Below are 20,329 nucleotides of genomic sequence, written 5' to 3'. Positions count from 1 at the left end.
GCAATAGTCAGATTTTTTTGTTAAATTCTAGTGACAGTCAGATATTTTGCAGAAAGGATTATGGATAACTCTTTTAACAACATATAAATATAAATGTTTTTCTTAACATGTTTGAAGGACATAAACAACATGTTTGGACAATAACTTGGAAACAACTAAAAGTACACAGGGATAAATAACACAAAAAAGTTTCATGTATCAAATATTATTGAAGTTGAAATTAATGTCATTAAGAGGGATTTGTATTGACTGTTATCCGGTAGGCATTCCTACCCACTAGTGACAGTCAAATCTCTCTGGTACGACAATTAAACAACAGAAGAAGAAAGTAAAGCTCCCATTGGATAAGAAACCTACAAATAGGAAGTTACGTCATTTCATGACATTCACATCCTTTTGGTGGGAAAATGAGAGCACTCCACGCACATTTAACATAAAATTAAAGACGTCGATATGTATATTTTGGGGGTTATTGTAACGAGAAAGTAACGGGTATGTTCCAAGCATATGAAAATGTGAAAAGATTAACGCGCGACAGCCCTTTTGGATGTCTTAAAATCATTAGGCTGATCAGGAAAAGTTATTTCTGCCTATTGTTTGCTAGCATGCTATCACGTTAGCAGCAACAAAGTGAACCTACTTTAATTTTTTAGGTTGACTCCACTGCCACTGAGAAGAAGTTGATCATTTTAGTTTATGTTTAGTTTGTTTTTAGTTTGAGGTATACGATACAGTTTCGTGACTACAAACTCGCTCTGTGAGTTAATTTGACTGCTAATTAATCAAATTTGAACTCGTCGAGCATCAACAACAGCAACATGCCAGAAATCAAACTCAAGCACGTCGTGTCCTGCAGCTCCGAGGACAATGTAAGTTGTTCTTTTGTTACTTACTGTATATGTGTTCAAGATGTATTTGGCAGTCGGTACTGGGTCAATTGCGAGTCTTGCCTAAACTCACTCCTTGTGTACAAAACAGACTCACAAAGCAGAGAACCTGCTGAGCTCAGACACCTACAGAAAGTGGAAAGCAGCAAGACCAGGGGAGAAGCAGACATCAGTCATTCTACAGGTTTGTTTTTGCCCTCTGACTCTTGCAAGTGTTAGTCAACAGGTTTGGTGATGTGTTATTATGTACTGAAGTTTGCATGTTACTAATTGAACCTGTGAAACTGAACAGATCTAAACTAATGGAGCTCGGTGAGCTGCAAAGTCCTGATCTTTCTTTTCCCAGTTCTTCTGACAAGTTTTTCCAGTAAATACAACCACTAATATCTGTGCTGAGTTATCAAACTGGGGACCTTATGCATTCAGATGTCTTCCCACTTTCTGTTTTCTCTTAAAATGGAATTTATTTTGTTTTGCTCTTTTGGGTTTTGCTCTTTTCCCTTCTCTGATATTGCCCTAAAGGTAACACGTTTCTCACCTAACATCGACATTTGGCAGTAGTTTTAAAATATTTCCCAAAAACTGCAGAAAATAACACCTTTTCTGTTTGGAAGACAGCAAACAGTTACAGGTTCTACAATTTTCTAAAATGTTTTAACTGCTTAAAAGTATTTTAAGGTTACAATCCATATTATTTTGAACATAATTATCTATAATAATAGATTGGGGGTTGTGCCCCAGTTGTAGAGTTTCGAGGCTAATTTCTTTTGTTTGCTGCAAAATCAAATCACCCTGGAAAGAACTGAAACAGGACATTGCAAAATTGCTTAATTCTAATGTGTTTTGAATATGTACATACGAAAGCCTAAATAAACTTTTGTTTTGTGGCCACATAAGCATATTTTCTTTGCATAAACATATTCAAAAGAAGGAACCGATCTGCAATTGTGGGGTCTTGCAGAAAGTCCTCTTGATATTTAGTTTCCATCCCTTGGCTGAACTGTTTAAAAAGTCTTTGTTAAACTTTTTTTCTCAGTTTGACAAGGAGGATCAGGTGCACAGTATTGACATTGGAAATGAAGGATCAGCTTTCATTGAAGTGTTGGTGGGGAACTCCTCAGCTGTCAGAGACCAGGACTATGAGGTATACCGACAGCCTACTAAAATGATGTCATACCTAACTTCTTCAGATTTCAGTTACTTAACATTACTTTGATTTCAATTTTGGTTTCAGGTTCTTCTTGTCACATCTTCCTTCATGTCCCCCACGGAGAGCCGTAATGGCACCAACATGAACCGCGTGCGTTTCTTCGGGCCCAACCAGCTGCAGAAGAGCACAGCTCAGGAGAAATGGGACCGAGTAAAAATTGTGTGTAGCCAACCATACAGCAAGGTGGGTGCCAGATCATTTTAAATCATCAGACTACTTGGTTTTTATGAAAGCAAATGTTTCAAGTGTGTAGCTATTCAAATTCTTTGTCTGAATCAAATAATAAGTGCAGCATCAGTCTTGGTGTGAAATTATCACTGTACGATCACTAAACAGAAGTGCAACAAGGCTTGACTTACAGTGCATGTGATTGCTCCAATGTTACACTTTAGGGGTTTCAGGTAATGTAACAACCAAATTAAAGACCCTTAAAGTAAAAATAAGCACACTCATGTGCATCATGTGAATAATGCTGCATGTAAAATCAAGTATAAGTTAAGTCATTTCAGATCTTCTGACTGCTGAGGCTCAATTTGTCATGAAAATGAAATATGATTTTGTCTTTGTTCTTTGCAGAACATAACATATGGGATTGCCTTTGTTAAGTTCCATTCACCACCTGATAAAAATGATCCTCCAGCATCCTCTCCTGTAAGTAACGCTCTGTGGTGTTAATCTGAGCGATCTAATTGAATTTGATGAATAGTCTGGTAAACTATTGAGACGTACCACCGGATAGTCAAATGTGTTGCACATTCAACACATTCAATTCCAGTGCCATGATATTCCAGAACTTTCACCTATTTGGAGTGTCCAGAAGTACAAACATGGCAAAGATAAGGAAGAGTGAAACAGGACCGTCCCTGAATCTGATTCACACAGTGAAGCATTTAGTTTGGGACAAAAAAAAATGTTTCAAGTCCTGGTTTGGGCTGCTTTAATTAGGAATAAGCAGCTTTGAACCTTTGAGTTTGAAGATGGACTGATAGGAAACTCCAAACTAGCTGCAAGTTTCTGAAAAATATTGTGTATTAGTAAGGGTATAGAAAGAAGTCTACAACATTCAGCAAAGCAAAGATCTATATGCTGGATGATCGTTGATCACATCTGTGCAGGTATTCACTGCTTAGCTTGCCTGGAAATGCGGGAGATGACATGTCCCCCTCATGTGACATGTGGCGTCTTCTCAAATGTGAGATTTAAAGGGAGGAAAAACAACAAAAGTCTTTGACCAGTTTTTGCTGCGGTTGCTTTTTCAGTGATCGTGAAGTTAAGCTTACCTCTTCTTTGTTAAACATTCACGATTGAGGTTCAGTAATGTTTTTAGATTGACTGGTTTTAATCCAGAGGAATATAGTGCTCTTAAAGTTTTTAAATTTTTTAAAATTTTTATCTTTGCTCTGATGGGAATCCAGATCTGACTTTTAGAACTAATCAGATATCTAGTGTCCATTTGATGTATATGGATCAATTCAACATAACCCCATTAAACTTATATTGATTCAGTCAGGAATTATTGTATATTTAGTTCAACTTAGACCCAGACCTTTGTAAATATGTTTCATCAAGCTTGAAAGATTATGTTGACTCAGCCCAAACATATTAATAAATTGTTTAATGCTGAAGTAAAATTATATGATTGTGGTGAAATTTGTTTGTGCCTCTCAAAGGGCTCCCTCTTAATTAAGCTCCTCCCCCATAATCATCAACCTCCGGGTAACAGGTAGTCCTTATCACCTGCAGATACCCCCAATACACAGAAATACTCATACACAAACACCAACATAACAGAATTCAGATTAGCACCCGTCAGTGCCAGTGATGCCCCATTCTACATAACTATCCAACCCAAACCCACAGACTAGTAGGTGTGCACCCCTAATAGCCTGCAGACTGCAGATCCGGTCCTGGTGAATGAGGGACGGGGTCACTCCGTCACATCATCGACCCCCTCCCCTAGGTTGACACTGGCTGGCAACCTGGATAAATATTGATTCCACGTTGATCTTTCCTGCCCGATAAAGCCATTGTTTATATTCTGCCAGCAAATTTCTTCTTAATCAGTAAAACACGTCGGTTTATAAAATAAAAAATTTGAAAAAAAAAAATGCACCTCATGAAGCATTTGTCACCTTCAGAACCTTCTCTGTAGCCATTCACTCCATGTTGCTCCATGTCCTTCCTCCTTCTCTCCTCCCAGAAACTGACGAAGCTCGGACAGTTCAAGGTGAAGGATGAGTCTCCTTCATCTGGGCCCAGCCTTCAGCCTGGCAGCCTCTTCTTCAGTCGGGACAATGCAGCGAAGGCTAGTACTTCACTCAAAGGTAAATCCATTTATTTTAAGCTTAACAGTTGCGGAAATCCAATGAATTCTTTTCAGGTCATTGTAGCAGCAGAAACTATGATCTGTTAAAAAAAAAATCAGCAGAGCACTAAGCTACTGAACTATGCCAACACACAAATGCGAAGTGAATTCAAAGGCATTCTTAATTATCAAGTTATTTTGAGCAAATGGTTCTCTTATGTTCTCTCACACTCCTCCTCTCTTTAGTCTCGCCTCAAAGTGACAAGTTGAGCTATGCTGCTGCTGCACTCCAAGCGGGTGGGAGCTCTCACTCATCAGGCCAAGTTTCCTCCTCTAACTCGGCCTCACCACAGGTACTAAACACCCTGTCATTTTCTGCACTGAAGGGCAGCCTGCAAACACCTGTTCCCTGAGTGATCGTCAGCTTTATTTAAACCAAAAAGGAAAGCTCAGTGGGATGCAGACATAATGCAACCTTGTCAGTATGTAGCTTGTTGTACTGTGAGATCTTTAGGTATTGAAAGTTTAAACTAAACTAAGTGAATCTGAATGTGATGTAGAATCAAATAATATCTGATAAATCTAACTGATACTTTTTACCTGATGACTAAAGTAAATCAAAGCAAATACCATGGTAGCTCCAGTAAGGTTCCAACTTAAAAAAGCTTTGGATGCTGCATAAAATAAATAGAAAAACAAAATGCCATGGTTTGAAAATCTCAAAATCTATGCCTTTTTGTTGTTGTTTTTTAACCCAAAAATATAGAAAATGGATCAAATGTTGACTGTGAAACATTGAACATTTCATTCTACTGTGAATAAAATATTGGTTAACTTGAAAAATCATTGTTCGTTTAATCTGAACACGGCATCCCCGGCGCTTGTTGTAATGTTCCACTGAGGGCAGTTACATTTCTCTCCCTTTATCTTGAGACCGCAGTAATCCATCATTCTGCAGAGTCATTGTTTTTGCACCGTGAGAGAAAATATTTAATTTGTATTTCAATTAAATTTTTAAATGATCTTCTACACTCTGGCAACACTTGATAAATGTGAACAGTTTTTCTGAGATGACCTTCCTATGACGTAATATGAAATAAAGCTAATGTTGGAGTCTGCTTTCTTCTGCTTTCAAATACTACGTCTGCCTTTACCTAACAAGCACTTCCACTTTTATTATCTTTTATAATGGCGTAAGCATAAAATACTAGTAGTTCTTGCTTTAACTGACACTTTTCTTCTTTAGCCACCAGCAAAAAGAAAGTTTGAGTTCAGCAAAGAGCGGCAGTCTGCCCCAGGCCCTCCTCCCTCAAAGAAAATGAGCCCTGCTGGTTCACCAGAAAGCAAAGCTGCAACCCCCAAACACAAGCCAAGCCAAGCCAGTACGCCGAGCCCAAGCACCGCTAAAGGTAACGCAGTGATTTGTAGTAAGCAGTATAAGCAGTAATCGTATACATTTATCTTCTTTCCTTAAGCTTGAATTCAACAATCATCTCTGCAGCATCATCAGCGCAGAAGTCTGCTGAGAAGAAGAGGGAGAGTCAGTCTAAACCAGAGCCTAAACCCAAACAGAAGACGAAATCCAAGAGCGAGCAGCAGGTCCCATTTAACCGGATTCTGGAGGGCGTGGTGTTTGTCCTCAGTGGCTTCCAGAATCCCTTCAGAGGAGAGCTGAGGGAAAAGGCCCTGGACATGGGAGCCAAGTATCGGCCCGACTGGACACCTGACTCCACGCATCTAATGTAAGCAGTCGACCCTAAGTCTGAAAACAACATGCGCAGCTTAACCTTACTTGAGCATGAATGGCCGTTTATAGACGCAATACTTCATCCGCATCGCACTACAGAAAACAAGCTTTGAACTAGCAACCTACCAACAGTCAAAGGAGAAAATCAGTCCTCATGCCATGTTCGCTTGATAAATGTGAGCCCACCTTTGTAGACACGGGATATGTAAGAATGCTGGCCTCATTAACATGTTGTTCTTACAAATGAGCTTCAAATATCCACAATATCAGTAACAGAGTTTCAATATACAGTCACATTTGAAAAGTATGTAGCAGCAAATATCATTGCACACAATTGCATTTGGTGAAATCCTTAAAAAAAAAAAAAAAAAAAAAAAAAAACTTTGTTTGCATACAAGTTCAATTTAAAGTTTTAGGGCTGCTATGCATTGGTTAAAATATGTAAAGACACAGGTCACTTTTATGTTCCTTACTTACCCATTACACACTATGTGAGCAGTAAAATTGGGAGTAAATCAAGTATAATATGATAAATTAAACCTGTCATTATCATTTATTGTTTCACTTATAACTGACTTACCAGTTCGTAGTTGGTAAACTAATCTCTAACGTCGCTATAGAGAGACAATCATGGAGATGTCACTCACATTCAGTGTGTGACATGAAAACACTTGACATTGTTTTAAATAATCTGCAGTAAAACTCACACAATTTTACAGTGTCACTTAGTTTGTTTACTTCTCTTTCTTTCATTTTGTTAGTCAAAGTTTTCCCGAATAAAACACATCAACGTAGTACATCATGTCAGATTTTTAATTTGTTTTCTCACCACATTAAGATGTTAAGGTTCATTATAATCAGATCAGACATGCATAGGTTGAGAGATGAACATGAGCCAAAAGCTCAAGATGAGGTGAAACAGCTGTTGGATGATAAGATCACCCACCACAATGATAAAGCAGGTTATTGGCTGTTTTGTTTTTTTGTGAAAATTATTGCCATTTGTGATGTCGTAAGCAGTAGGTTGATATTAAATATTATTATCTCATACACGTTTGACAAGCTGTGTGACCTTATACAAGCAAGATAAATGATGATGGCCATAGTAAGTAGATGTACTATGTGACCACTCAGCACTTCCTATAAAGTACAGAAGTGTCATATGAATGATCCTTTGATCATTTTTCCAGAGATGTTCTAGATATTGTTTTATCTGTTGTTGATTTTTGTCATTGGAGCTGATTACAGTGTTATGTAACAACCCCATTCGCATTCTCAGTAATTCAGTTTGATCTCACACTGCTCTCAGCTGTCAGAGCCCTCGTCAGCTTCTCTTTAGTGTTGTAACCATTTTTTTTTGTGTGTATGTGTGCACATCTGTTCACACCGTTGATCTCCAGCTGTGCATTCGCCAACACTCCAAAGTACAGCCAGGTGAAATCAGCAGGTGGCATCATCGTACGGAAGGAATGGGTGATTGACTGCCATAAAAAGAAACAGAAGATCTCATATAAGCAGTAAGTAAGGCTGAAATACAGAACAAAGTTAGTGAAAAGAGTTGATGTGGAGTGAAGTTAAACTGAACTGATTTTGAATGTCAAACCCGCAGCGAGCTTAGAGATTCTGTGCCATTTTTTTAAGGACGTCACCAGGTGTTGATAGATGGTTTTAGCATGGAGCACGTGTCCTTCATACAGTATGAATCCATGTCTGATTAATGTTTTCTTTTTAGCCACGTCAATATCTGTGCTTGGCACAATCTGTGCCGAGCACTCAAACTGATTGAAGTACCCCAAAATGCTCCCACCACAGCGGGGTTGCCCACTTGCAACCGAGTACACTGTAACCTTGAGCAGATGATCCCTGCTGTGATCACAAATTCAGCCCACTGAGCTCCAGCAGCTCTCTAATTACATGCCTCATTACAGGGGGAGCTTTTGCAACATCAAGGTCTTCTGTCGTTGTTCCTAACAAATCTCTGTGTACTGAATAATGCAGGGCTGACTGCTCATCTTAGGCACTGGAAGATCCAAATTAATTGGGTTGGTACTGTATTTTACTGTATAAAACTTAGCTTTATCATTAATGTAACCCCCCAAGCTTAACAGCTCATCTTTAAATCTTTAAATCACAGTTCCCCTTTGAGCAGGTTTGGTTTAATAACACTTGATAGAGAATAGAAGTATTTCATGAGAGTTTGACATTTATTGTGACTTTTAATATAGTTTGATTGTTGTGTTAAAACACCGATTGCTCAACACAGTTCCAAAATGTTCCATAACCTTTCATTTAAACATAACTGGGAGACAACTCTACACCAGAACTGTATTCGGCACTAAGCATGCTAAGAGGATGCTTCAAAGTCTTTCCTTTCCCCTTCAATATAGTTATTTTCACAGCCATGACATCAAGTTAAAAGCAATTCTGACACAGTCCACATCATTTAAGAAAAATAAGAATTCAAACTGCATGTGTCTCTTATGACTATTTTAATTGGATTCCTGTATGTGTTGCTGCATAATGCTCGGACAAGCTGACAGCTGTACAAACAAAGACCTTAAAAAGCCAGAATAAAAAAAAAAAGATCGAGTCTGCTTCATAGTTCTAGAGATTTCAGTGAGTGCATTCTGTTTTTGTGCTTTTGAGGTACCACTTCCACTTTCTTTATCACTTGTACTCATCATTGTGTGCACATGTAACAGTGATAGACAGTCAGTCTGACAGTGTTTAAACCCAGTGTGCATCTCACTGCTACAATTACGCAGGGTTATATTATGCAAATGGGTGATTTTGACAATAAACTTCAGATTTTGTTGAGGTTCCTTACTCTTACTGAACATTGATGTGCTTGACAGAATCTCTGCAAATTGACTTTGTTTAATAGATGACCAAAAAGTGCTGTTTAAGCATTAAGGAGTCAGACTGTAAATATTCAAGGTATTTACTTTGGTTAAATAATGATACACCCCTCAGGAATAGTGCACAACAAATATAAGTCCTGGTTATTGTGATGATTATTGTCTATTTGGAAATTGTGGAAAAGAGCAGTATTTTTTTTTCATGGGCAAAAAAAATATTTAAAGAATTAGTAACAGAAAATAAACTTTCAGTAAGTCGACTAAGCATTTTAGCTCTACTTTTATGTACCGTTTGATCCAAAACAAAAGTGAACTGGTGTGCATTTTCAAAACAAGCAAAATGTGTAAGACCCTCAGTTTTGTACTTTTGTGCCACAGTTAAGTAAAAGTAATAAATTCTGGTCCACTACTGCAGCTTGTCTTTTCATTCCCCCCCACCATATTTAAGTATATCCCTGGGTCACAATTTTATGCTTTGTACTCCGTTTCAACCACAAGCCACTACTTATGTCTGGGATAGTTGACAATGTTAGTCATCCTTGAAGAGAGAGGTTTGTAACCTTCAAAACCTCCACAAACCTCAAACCATATTTATCATCCACTTCCTACTTTTACATGGCCAAAAGTGCTAATACACATTTAAGATAATCCTTAAAGCTTTTGTACCTTATGGCTGTAGCTCTCCACTAATCCCTGTATAAACTCACATTGCATATGTGGATAGTTTTCCTTTCCTGTTATGTCCTTCTGTGCTTGTTTGTCATGATTCATTTCGGTTTAGAGTGGAAACAACTCTCTGAATATCTTAAATATAAAAATTAATTATAAATCTTTCTATTTATATGATACTGATGAAGTGATAATATTTTGCTTCTGCTTTGCTTTTTGGACATTACAAGCTTGGTACAGATGTCACCGCTGGTGCCACATTTCAGTTTTTACTTAGTTACACAATGTATGATTTGAATAATGAAGAAAGTGAGAGTAGATATATTGGAAGGACCTCGGTTTGAAATACTTAGCAGGGAAAGGCACAAACATATTATTAATACAAGCTTTTTGGACTGTATACAGGTATTAAGATATTGTTGTCCATTCCCAACATCTGTCAGGTAAGACAGATGGATAGACATCACTGTTTGCTACTGTGGTTGGTAACTATGTGATGGGATTTCTTCAGACAGCCAGAGGAGGCATGTGAACATTGCAAAGAGACTGGTAGAGAGGGGAGCAAGCTTTTTGAATAAATACTACTGAGGGGCGGTGGCACACAACGCTGAGGTTTTTATCTTTTCTTACTTTAAAATTCTCAAAAATTGAAATGAGAAGTTCACTTCAAGCTGTGTCGTCATTCTCCTTCATGCTCGTCTTTCTCTGTCAGTTTCGGTTACCCTCCCACCTCCCCCTTCTCTTGTTTTGAGAATAATCCATTCCCCTGCCCGCCACCACTATTGTTCTGCGTGTGGAGTGTGCAGCTTTGATGATGTATCCTTTATTTAAAAGCTGCATCTGCTATGGGTAATTAAAGAGACCACTTACTTTGATGACAAGTACCCAAACAAATCCACACGCTCACTCTCAAACTGATGCCCCATCGTTTGCACAAACACTTTCTCGCTGAGCATCTGGAGGCAAACGCACAGATTCACTCGCATGTGGACTTTGTCGTGTATATATCAATGAGACTGTGACATCATCTAAGAACCCCATAAATGCTGTCTCCATTGTCAGTCAATGCAAGATCGGTTCAATCGGTTAAGATCAGGAGAAAGTAACAGTAAAAACTTTCACTGTAATTGTAATTGCACTGAAGTGCATCAAGTAAAGAACCCCCCCCCCCCCCCCCCCCCCCCCCCCCCCGTCACCAGTAGCTGTAAACAGCATTCGACAAATGTGTGAGTGAGGATTATGATCAGCAGTCAAGAAGATTTTTCCTTTTTAAAATGATGATTGTATGTTTTCTGCCCACTGTCACCAAGTGTTTGATTGGAGTATTGTTTTGCTTTTTATATGTAAAGGGCCTTCAGATAGCTTTTCTTTTTAATTGAGACTTGACCTGTGACCTCACCTAAGATTTTGTTTTAAGTTAAATAGTGTGGTGAATTAATTGGCCTAAGAGCAACTTGCAAGTCTTCTGTGATATATTAATTTCAAAGTAAATGGAGGGTAACGCATGGTTTTCTTGTCAGCAGAGCAACCTCCTCATTGACGCACTGCAATTCACACGCATACTTTTACTTCTCAAAATGCTAAGTTTGAGGCTTCAGAACACGAGTCCACAAACTAATGGCTTTTGCTTTGCAGCTTCGTCAATCTACTTTATAAAGTCTGTGGTCTAAGGCCACAAAGTTTTTATTTATTTTCTTCTAATGATGGGAGTCTGCTTTTCAAACCGTCTTGTTAACATTGTTGAAGAATGTTAATTCTCTTTTACTTTGGTGGTTTAATGTTTTACATTGAAAAAAAGAATCACAACTTTAAGCTAACACGTTGATATCGGTATTGGATTTGGTCACTCAAACAATCCATGTGTGTTATCGATTAGAAGAAGAGTAAAGCAGATTTCTTGGTCTGTCTTTTTGTGATAACAACACTGTCGTGAGCTTCTGTTTGGCAGTACTCTCCTCCTTAGCCTCATTTTTCATTTTCCAATTTCCTGGCTTATGCACGGGTCAGTAAAATGTTCTCTTGCAGTATGTGCAGAAATGATCTCACCATATCTATTGCATTAACTCTGCACTTCACACTTCCAAGAAGATGATGTGTAGCTGACTTTCTAGTGGCTTGGGGAAATATGTGGGGGAAGTAAATGGCAAAGGTGGGGAGACATGTTGCTCACCCCTGGATGGCAGGGGTGATTTTTTTTTAAATTTATTTTTATTATTATTGGCCATTTCCTGTATCATAATCACAGTTATTTATTCTCTGTTGAATGTACAGTAACTCTTAGCCTTTTTGTTTCTCACTACGCTCTCTTTAACCTTTGTAGGGAACATTAACAAAGTAACCATGATCTGTATTCTAACAATACACTCCTTTTTAAATAAGAACAGAATACATTTCAGGGGGAGTTTGCAAGTGCGTCTCCAGAATGCGAACTTTGATGTGTGTAATTCACAGGCCCTGGAAATGTTTTAAACATCAAGACATCGATTCGCCTCCTGATAAATATTACCTTCTCTTTGAGACTTGCTGTTGTTGCAAACTTGCCAGAAAGGGGCCTCTACACTTTGAATTAGTTTGTACAAGTAAAGCAGATGTGAAACAAGATATATTGTGCAGGCGTTCTTTTCTTCTCTGGCCTTTCATCATCCTGACACATTTGGTTTCTTGTTTTCCTGCAGGTATTTGATGGATGGAGCAGAGTCGAGCTCGGAGAGTGAAATGGAGGTGGACGATCATAGTGAAGAGGAAATAAACCCAAAGGTTAATTTATTTTTTGAATAAGCCAGTAGATAAAATCAAAGGAAAAATCAATCAGATTAAACAACCCATGTCCATGCTGTCCTTGAAGAGTCCACAGAAACAGGAGGGACGAATCACCCCTAAAAAGACACCAGAAAAGAGGGATGAGGAGGATGAATATGCCGGCTCCACTGATGTAGATGAACCAGGTAAGCGTTTAATGATTTTAATAAAATCTAACTATATGTACCTGATATCTGAGCTAACAAGCAGAGCCGTTGCTTCATTTCTCTTCCCTGTTGTTGGGATACAAAAAAGCCCTATTGTGGTGAAAAATGGCTGCAAGTTGACAGCCTTACAAATCTCCTGAGTGTTTTTCACTCGATTTATAACCAGAGCTCACATGTGACAGGGTAAAATTACAGGGGAGGAAGTGGGCAGTCACTTAGACCGACGACATTAAATGACACTTAGATTCTGGATACAGTGAATGTGTAAAGAAACGAATAAAACAAAATGAGGCAACGTGCAAAAAAACCCAAAAGAGAGTAATACAGTCTGCACAAGCAAATTAGGTCCAGTCCCAAAAGGCCTCTGTTGAACGTTGATCTATGTGCATGCATAATTTCTGCATTAAATATTAATTTACACAGAATGATATCTATTAGTTTAATAATTTAGTTATCTCACTTGCCGTCATACTAGAACCATTTTTTTTGTCATATATGTAAAATAGTTATGTCCCTTTTCAGTATTACACAGCTGTTTAAGAAAACGCATATATGTATATGTGTAATATATATATATACTACAGAGTACAACATACAAATTACAGTTTTGTTCAACTAAGCACCAGCATCATTTCTCCTTCTATAAAATAATGAAATCTTACAATCATTGGATTGATATTAATATGATTGTGTGCAGATGTTTTTGGTCATCAGAGGACAGGGGCCAGTTCTTTCTTTTTTATTATCATGAGTTCATTTTATAAGTCTGCGTGAGTCACACTATATAAGTCACACTACAGGTGCACTGACTGTAATAAAGACAGTAGTTAGTGTATTTAGCCTTTTTTAAGCAGAGGCATTATAGGAGTAGACCTTCCAGGACACTCAGATGAGGTTAATTTCTTATTTGACTTTTTCACTTGTCATGAACTTTTGCTGTCATAAACTGCAATTTTCCTTCTAACTACTCTGACATTACAGACTAGCCCTTTAAATTACACCATGATTGGAAACACATTCACATCCACAAAGTTAGTTTGTGAATCCTGATGCTTCAACACGCACTGGCCTTAAATGCTAACTTTGGTGATCATCGTGTCACTGGAAATGAAGTCGTCGGTGATCCCAAAGATTCCCAAAAAAGTAATAGCAATTTGTTTGCTATCCCGTCACCCTAATGTTACAGTTTGTATTGTAACATTAGAAACTCATATTGTAAATATACCTGCTCAACATCAGTAACCTAACACTGAATTGTAATTTTGTTGCATGCTTTGCACAGTTGGGTTGCATTTCAAATGATACTTTCATACACCGGTTGAAAACAGGAGGAAAAATGTGTGCTGGGTGCTTCCCTCTTGAATGAGGTAAACTTGTGGCATGCTAGCTTTACCTGGAAGAGCTTGTGCTTTACATGTTCCTTTGTGCTTTTTGAAGGAGTTGCACACTTCTTTTTCAGCTGTCGTCTTTAGCTTCTCACATTAGAGCACCATTTACATCTGGTTGTAACAAATTACTACCAGCTCCCACAAGTCAAGTCAATAGTTGCATAAATTAAATTTATTTTTTTCTAGTTAAATGACTATTCACAAAGTCATAAATCATTGGCCATCCCAATTCAATCATGGATAATCGCTTAAGGGGGTAAATGGCTGCTTTTTAGAGCCTCTAATGATGCAAGTTGACAAAGAAAATGCCACGGTTCCAACTCTATAACTACAAACCAAAAGATCAGAAAGGCATGACTGTTCATTAAAACAGAAAAAGAATCAACAAAACCGTAATCCTTTTAATCAATAAATGAGCAACAAGGCATCTGTCTATCTGATTTACAAAAATCCAAGAACTGATATTAAGTAGTTGTGCTTCATGGGAAGTGATTCATTCTATTAGCACAAATAACTAGAGACTGAGAGAGGGCAGCACTGAAGAGGGATGAATGAATTAAGAGGGACCAGGGTGAGAATGTGAGCGCTCGGGGATTAGACAAAAGGAATAACCTTTTTGAGGCACTTGGAAATGGATGAGTTGACAACAACGCAGTGACGAGGACAAGAGCAACATACGTTGATGCAGTTTGAGGGAGAAGCAAGAACGGAGGCGAGACACAATCACTATGAAGGGACTTGTGCATGATTCTCATTTCTATGTTAATGTGAGGCCAGAAGTAAAGTGCTGAGGTGCATCAGTAAAGAGAGACTCTGGCCCAACAACAAACCACATACACAGAGAGTGCATTTTAACTAGAACATATTCTCTTCCCTTCTCAACAACGCAGGATTGTATAGTAATGGCTGTGCTGCCTGCAAGGTTACATCTTTGAACTGCTGATGTATATTTCATAGAAGTGTGGATTCACTTGACTTTTGAAATATGATACATTAAACTGTTCTCCTCAGATGGCCTGCAATTTAAAGCAACTCTCTGACAGTATTCTAGCTAATTAGTTTTAAGTTTAACTTTTAAAAATGTTTAGCTTACTAACAGTATTCTCTGCTCTGACTTTTCCAAGGTTTGAATAAATCCACTGCATCTGTTTTTAAGTTGATTTAACCACACTGACTGACGCTTTTCCTCAGGAGGGGATGATGATGACGAATCTGCAGTGGACACAGAGGATGAGTTGCAGAGGTAAACGGAAGAAATAACCCTGATGATGGTGTTTGTAATATTGACGTGGACAGTTTGTTCCTTGGTGTCCAAACATTTAATTCTCAAATCATTTGAGCCAACGTTTGATCAATTGTTTTATAATATTAGTGGGCTGCAGTGAAGCCAGTCTCCTATGTATTTCTACAAAGCATTTTGCAGCTTTAATGTTTTGATTCAGTCTTGCAGCTCTAATCAGCATGGACTTCCCGGTGCCTTTTCCATCCTACTATCCTTGTGCCACATAGGAGACAAACTGTATCACTAGCTTACTACACAGGCAGGATATTGAATTAAAAAAAAAAAGCATATCTGTTCGCTCGAGATGCACATGAGACATAACTTAAAGCATTGCTGGAATGCCTGTAAACAGCTTTTGGGCGTGAGTCATATTCTGTTAGCTTTAAAAGGATACCGTTGCAAGTATCCACACTTAGTTGTGAGTCATATTGTGTTAAGCCAGAACAGCTCAGTAATCCAACATTGTAGCTCTCCATATGCTCATTTTTTTTTCTGTTGCATTTATTTACTTTTATAATAAAGCAGCATTTGACATAGTGAAAAAATAGATAGCTTGTTGTCATGTCATGTCATTTTACTGTCAGTGATACAATCTGTAAGTTAATAAAAGGTTCACCTTCTTCTCAAGTGTTCTGCTTTAACAGCCTTGAACGAGAGTTTTCATCCTCAGCTATCTTTTAAACAGATTCATTAAATGAGATCTATGACTGAAGCTGCAGTCAGAACATTTGTCTTGACAGGACCAATTAAAACAAACATGCAGGGTTTATTATTTTAGATGAGCATTACGGTGGTGCATAAAATGACTTGTTGTCTTGACAGAGTGGAGAAGGAGAGGAGGCAGAAGAAAACGGCTCTCAAAAAAACAGCGGTGAAAGAGGAGGATCCGTACGGGGGGTCAACAGATGAAAACACAGATGCTGAAGCTGAAGAGGATCATCCCATCCCTGAGCTACCAGGTACATCTGTCTACTATTATCAGTTTCTTCCTGTCCTCTCAAAGGAACTGATGTTTCTATGTCAGACATTGCAACTGCTGACGCCAAACACATTGAAGTGTATTCTCCTTTTTGTGCCTTCTCCATTTGTCAAAAAACACCTAGTCCTATGTATTGTACAGACTTTCTCCGTTGTTCTTCCAGACTTCCTGAGCAGAAAACACTTTTTCCTTTATGGTAAATTCCCCAACAATGAGAGGCGACTGCTGCTACGGTACATTGTTGCATTTAATGGGTGAGACAAACTAACTAAACCTCCTTTGGTGATTCACAGTAAGAAAAGACATAATATGTACAGCTCTAACTCCAACACTGTTTCTGCTTCAGAGTGATGGAGGACTACATGACTGATAAGGTGCAGTTCGTGGTGACCAGTGAGGGTTGGCAGGACTCCTTTGAAGATGTGAGTCCTCTTTTTGTCTTCCTCTTGCGTGTAATTTCTTGGCGAGCTGTTTGTATGTATGTGAAAGCATGCTTTTATCTCTCACTAACACAGACAATTTTAAGAAGAAATTTGCTTGAAGTTAATAGTGAGAATGCTGTAAAACATTCTCAGTATCGTTTTCCTGTTTCATTATTATTCCGTATATTTTTTGCCGTTTAACTACTTCCGCATGCTTACAGCAAATTAAACTATTTTTGCACAAAACGTTCAGCTCTTTATGGACATGATGGCTATATCTTTTGGTGTTTCTAACCTTTATAGTTTTTAAAATATTAAGGTTTTTGTGCAACTTTTCCTCCCTTTAAAAGTAATGGCAAATCCTTTCATATTATTAAAAAAGCTCCTCCTCTTTCAAACTTACTTCAACATACTTTCAGCTAGAGACACCATTCAAACTTTAAATGTTCACAAGACATTCAGCTATTACTGAATAATGCAGCTTTTTTAAAATATTCAGCCAATTTTGAACTATCACAGTTTAAGAATTTAGTAAAATCCTTGATGAGTTCTGAGTTCACAATGCATTCCAATGAGACGGACTGTTCATGTGCAGAGTGGAGGCTCCAACTGACAGAATACAGAAAAAAGTGTTTAACCTGGCATAAGTTTAGCATTGAAACGTAGGAAAAGTTGTCCTCTTTCAGCCAATGTGACTTTCATAGCCTTCAGGACTTTACTTTTTTTAATTAGAAGCCTCTGAATCACAGCAGTACCTTCCAATGGCCAGTTCTTTTTGCATTTTTCTTCTCTTTTCTCTAAGGTTAGAATAAAAGCACCGAATCCCAATTGGAAAAAAGTATTTTACTCCCTGCCACTTAATGACTGTTCCTTCTGCTTTCACTCTCATTTCAATCACAGGCTCTCATGGAGAACAGCAATCTTAACTTTGTGAAACCCGCATGGATTTATGCGATCAATGAACGACAAAAGCTGCTGCCCTACCAACCCTACGCTGTTGTCCCCTGAACAATACACTGCATGTTCACACAGAGGAGAGCACATGCTCACTTCATGCTCCGATGAAGAAGCAGCGGGGAAAAGCCATGGACATGCTTCCTTTTTCAGATTTCACTTTGAAGAAGCAATAAGTCAAGTATTGTTCACTTACAATATTTTGTTTCTTACATGGTGTTAATGAAATGACTTCGGGCCTTTACATGTTTTCTCTACTTGGTAAATTGCACCCTTAGAGGTAAATGTTAGAATTAGTTGTAAATTTATTTTTTAGCTTCCCCTCTTCAGCATTGTTAGACACAGCAAGACCAGAAAGTAAAACCATCATCATTCTTCTGCTGGTCTTTACTTGGACATTATGAAAGAAGCAAACTCCCTGATTCAGTCTGCCGCCGCTCACCTCGGCTACCTCCATCAGCAAGGGCAAATACGAGTAATCGCTCTGTCCCGACTGCCAGCGGCGGTGATAAGACTCTGACTCGTGCGAGCATACTCTTTTTTTATGAGATCAATCCAAAGTTAAGTGAAAGATGCCAGTTATTTAAGATTACAGCCAAGTATTTTAGAAAAAGTAAATATTCTCCTTTTTATTTTCTCACCTCTACGCGTGCTAAAGTGAATTGCTCCTTTTGTGTTGGTATTAATTAGTAAATATGAGTTGTTTTTTATTCACATTTGTTGAATGAGTATTGCTTGAGACAGATGTGAGAACATAAAACAGCTGTCATGATTGAACTTACCAAAATGTCTGCTTAATTTATGTGTGAGTTTTGGCATATCGTCTGCTATGGGTTCTCAGTGGTCTTCAAACAGCTTCTTTAATTCTCTATCTTAAAATATGTTTTTCTTGTTACTGTAGTACTTAATTATTTTGTCTAAATAATTAAAAAAAGTATATTATAGATACTGCACTTGTTTCTTATTAATCCAACTTACTTTGTTCTCAGCTGCTCTCTTGTCTCTGTGCCTTGGTCTGAGTTTGCAGCTTGAGAGGCACTCTCCTCCTTTTTCATTCCCTCTCTGATCTCTCGTCCTCTCTCCACTCTCTAATTTACTCCTCCTGTTTTGTGCCCGGAGCCACTGGGTCCCCTGCTCTTCAGTCAAGGGGATTAGAAGGATGGTATGTGGACGCTAGATGGAGAAGGAGGGGTGGTTACAGGGAAGAGTGAATGCAGGAAAAGATGAAAAGGTTTGAATTCACTGCAACAAAGTGTTCTTAAAGTAACAAATTGTCCAGTTGTATTTCACGTGCAAGGTCTTCAACAGGGTCTGAAGCCCGTTTGTTCCATTTTCTACCACCTCATCATGTGTACTAATTAACTTTTCAAAAAAGGGAGAGTTCAGGGTAAAATCCATTTATGTCTTGAAGTAGTACAATTTATTGCACTTAATGGCGTCAACCACACGCTAAGTCGTTTTTCACTTAATGTATATCTTGTCATCTTGAGGGCAGGGACTCGGGGCTGCTTTCAAATAGTCACATTTGTCATGATGCCTTGTTTCAAACAGAAGCTCCTACTTGTCACTCTTATTTCCCCCCACAGATTTATTCTTTGCTGGTGATTCTTAGGGATGAATCTACTTGACAAACACCTTTGTGCTGAGATGGAAACAAATTCTCTGACTGTTATCTTTATCTCCTTAATCACTGGCACACAGAATGGGGCTTCTTGGTGAGATAGTTTTTTTCTCTATTAATCTTACATTAATTATTGCTTTGTTTTATTTTTACACTGTAAAGAAATTTAAGAACAAACCTCAGTTTCTCAGTATCCTCAGCACAACCATCTCCCACAGCTGAGGCCTGTAGTAGTCAAGTTTACAGTCGAGGTGTATTTAAATGGTTTTAAACCTCACTCTTACAGCACTTGTTATCATGGAGGTACTAACTGCAGTAAAGAATTTGAAAGGTGATATGTAGTTTTCATTCCAGTATTGCATTTATGAATTGACTAATGCAATTAAAAAAAAAAAGCCTAGTTGTTGATCTGTTGTACCCTTGACCTGAAAGATTTTTTTCCTAGAAAATTCAGATGCTTGTATAAATTCCGTTTTTTAGCATTGTTCCCTTGGAGACACCGGAACCTCATTTACAAGTGGTTGATGACATGCTCATGTGTGCTTCGGTTGAATCACGTAAAAGGAAATTTAAAGACTCTTGAGGAAAGGTATAAAACTACTTGACATCAAATATACCTAACATCTCCATGAAAAAGCTTGTTGAGTGCTGTTTGCATGTTTCTGGAGGCACAAAACAACACTCTGCTCTGATTGGTCAGTTCCAGGGGCTATCCCAGCTTTCATTGGTTGAAAGGCAGGGTACAGCCTTGACAGGCTGCCAGTTCATCACTGGGCCACACTGAGTCACACTCACTCGCTCCTAGGGACAATTTAGATTCACCAATTAACCCAACATGCATGTTTTTGGACTATGGGAGGAAGCCAAAGTGCACAGAGAGAACCCATGCATACACAAGGAGAACATGCAAACTCCACACAAAGGCCCCATCCGGGAATCAAACCTGGAACCCTCTTGCTGTGAGGCGACGGTGCTAACCACCACACCATAGTGCAGCCCATGCTTCAATTAAATTAAGTCATATGTTTTCTTATTAATACA

At 38.4% G+C, this 20,329-nt stretch overlaps 1 protein-coding gene across 1 annotated transcript; it reads left to right on the top strand.

Annotated features, from left to right (window-relative positions):
* Positions 1–389: 389 nt before the first annotated feature.
* xrcc1 (X-ray repair complementing defective repair in Chinese hamster cells 1) lies at positions 390–19,396 on the top strand. Its single transcript, XM_072393792.1, has 17 exons — positions 390–869; positions 979–1,071; positions 1,924–2,031; positions 2,122–2,280; positions 2,674–2,748; positions 4,298–4,421; positions 4,649–4,755; positions 5,649–5,811; positions 5,904–6,144; positions 7,550–7,666; positions 12,352–12,433; positions 12,522–12,621; positions 15,222–15,273; positions 16,135–16,271; positions 16,455–16,545; positions 16,638–16,713; positions 17,614–19,396. The coding sequence occupies exons 1-17, from the start codon at positions 819–821 to the stop codon at positions 17,719–17,721; spliced, it is 1,884 nt and encodes a 627-aa protein (XP_072249893.1). The 5' UTR covers positions 390–818; the 3' UTR covers positions 17,722–19,396.
* Positions 19,397–20,329: the final 933 nt, after the last annotated feature.

This window comes from Leuresthes tenuis, unplaced genomic scaffold (assembly GCF_036924035.1).
Source record: "Leuresthes tenuis unplaced genomic scaffold, fLeuTen1.0.hap1 SCAF_10, whole genome shotgun sequence".
In the NCBI taxonomy this organism is placed as follows: Eukaryota; Metazoa; Chordata; class Actinopteri; order Atheriniformes; family Atherinopsidae; genus Leuresthes; species Leuresthes tenuis.
Note: the sequence above shows the minus strand (reverse complement) of the source record. Positions and strands in the feature narration are given on the sequence as shown.

What these genes read in the sequence shown, in the direction of transcription:
- xrcc1 (XM_072393792.1), top strand. Translation starts at nt 819, where the DNA reads ATGCCAGAAATCAAACTCAAGCACGTCGTGTCCTGCAGCTCCGAGGAC. An exon ending in ATCCTCCAGCATCCTCTCCT is followed by an intron (nt 2,749 to 4,297) that starts GTAAGTAACGCT and finishes CTCTCCTCCCAG; the next exon opens with AAACTGACGAAGCTCGGACA. An exon ending in GGCAGGACTCCTTTGAAGAT is followed by an intron (nt 16,714 to 17,613) that starts GTGAGTCCTCTT and finishes TTTCAATCACAG; the next exon opens with GCTCTCATGGAGAACAGCAA.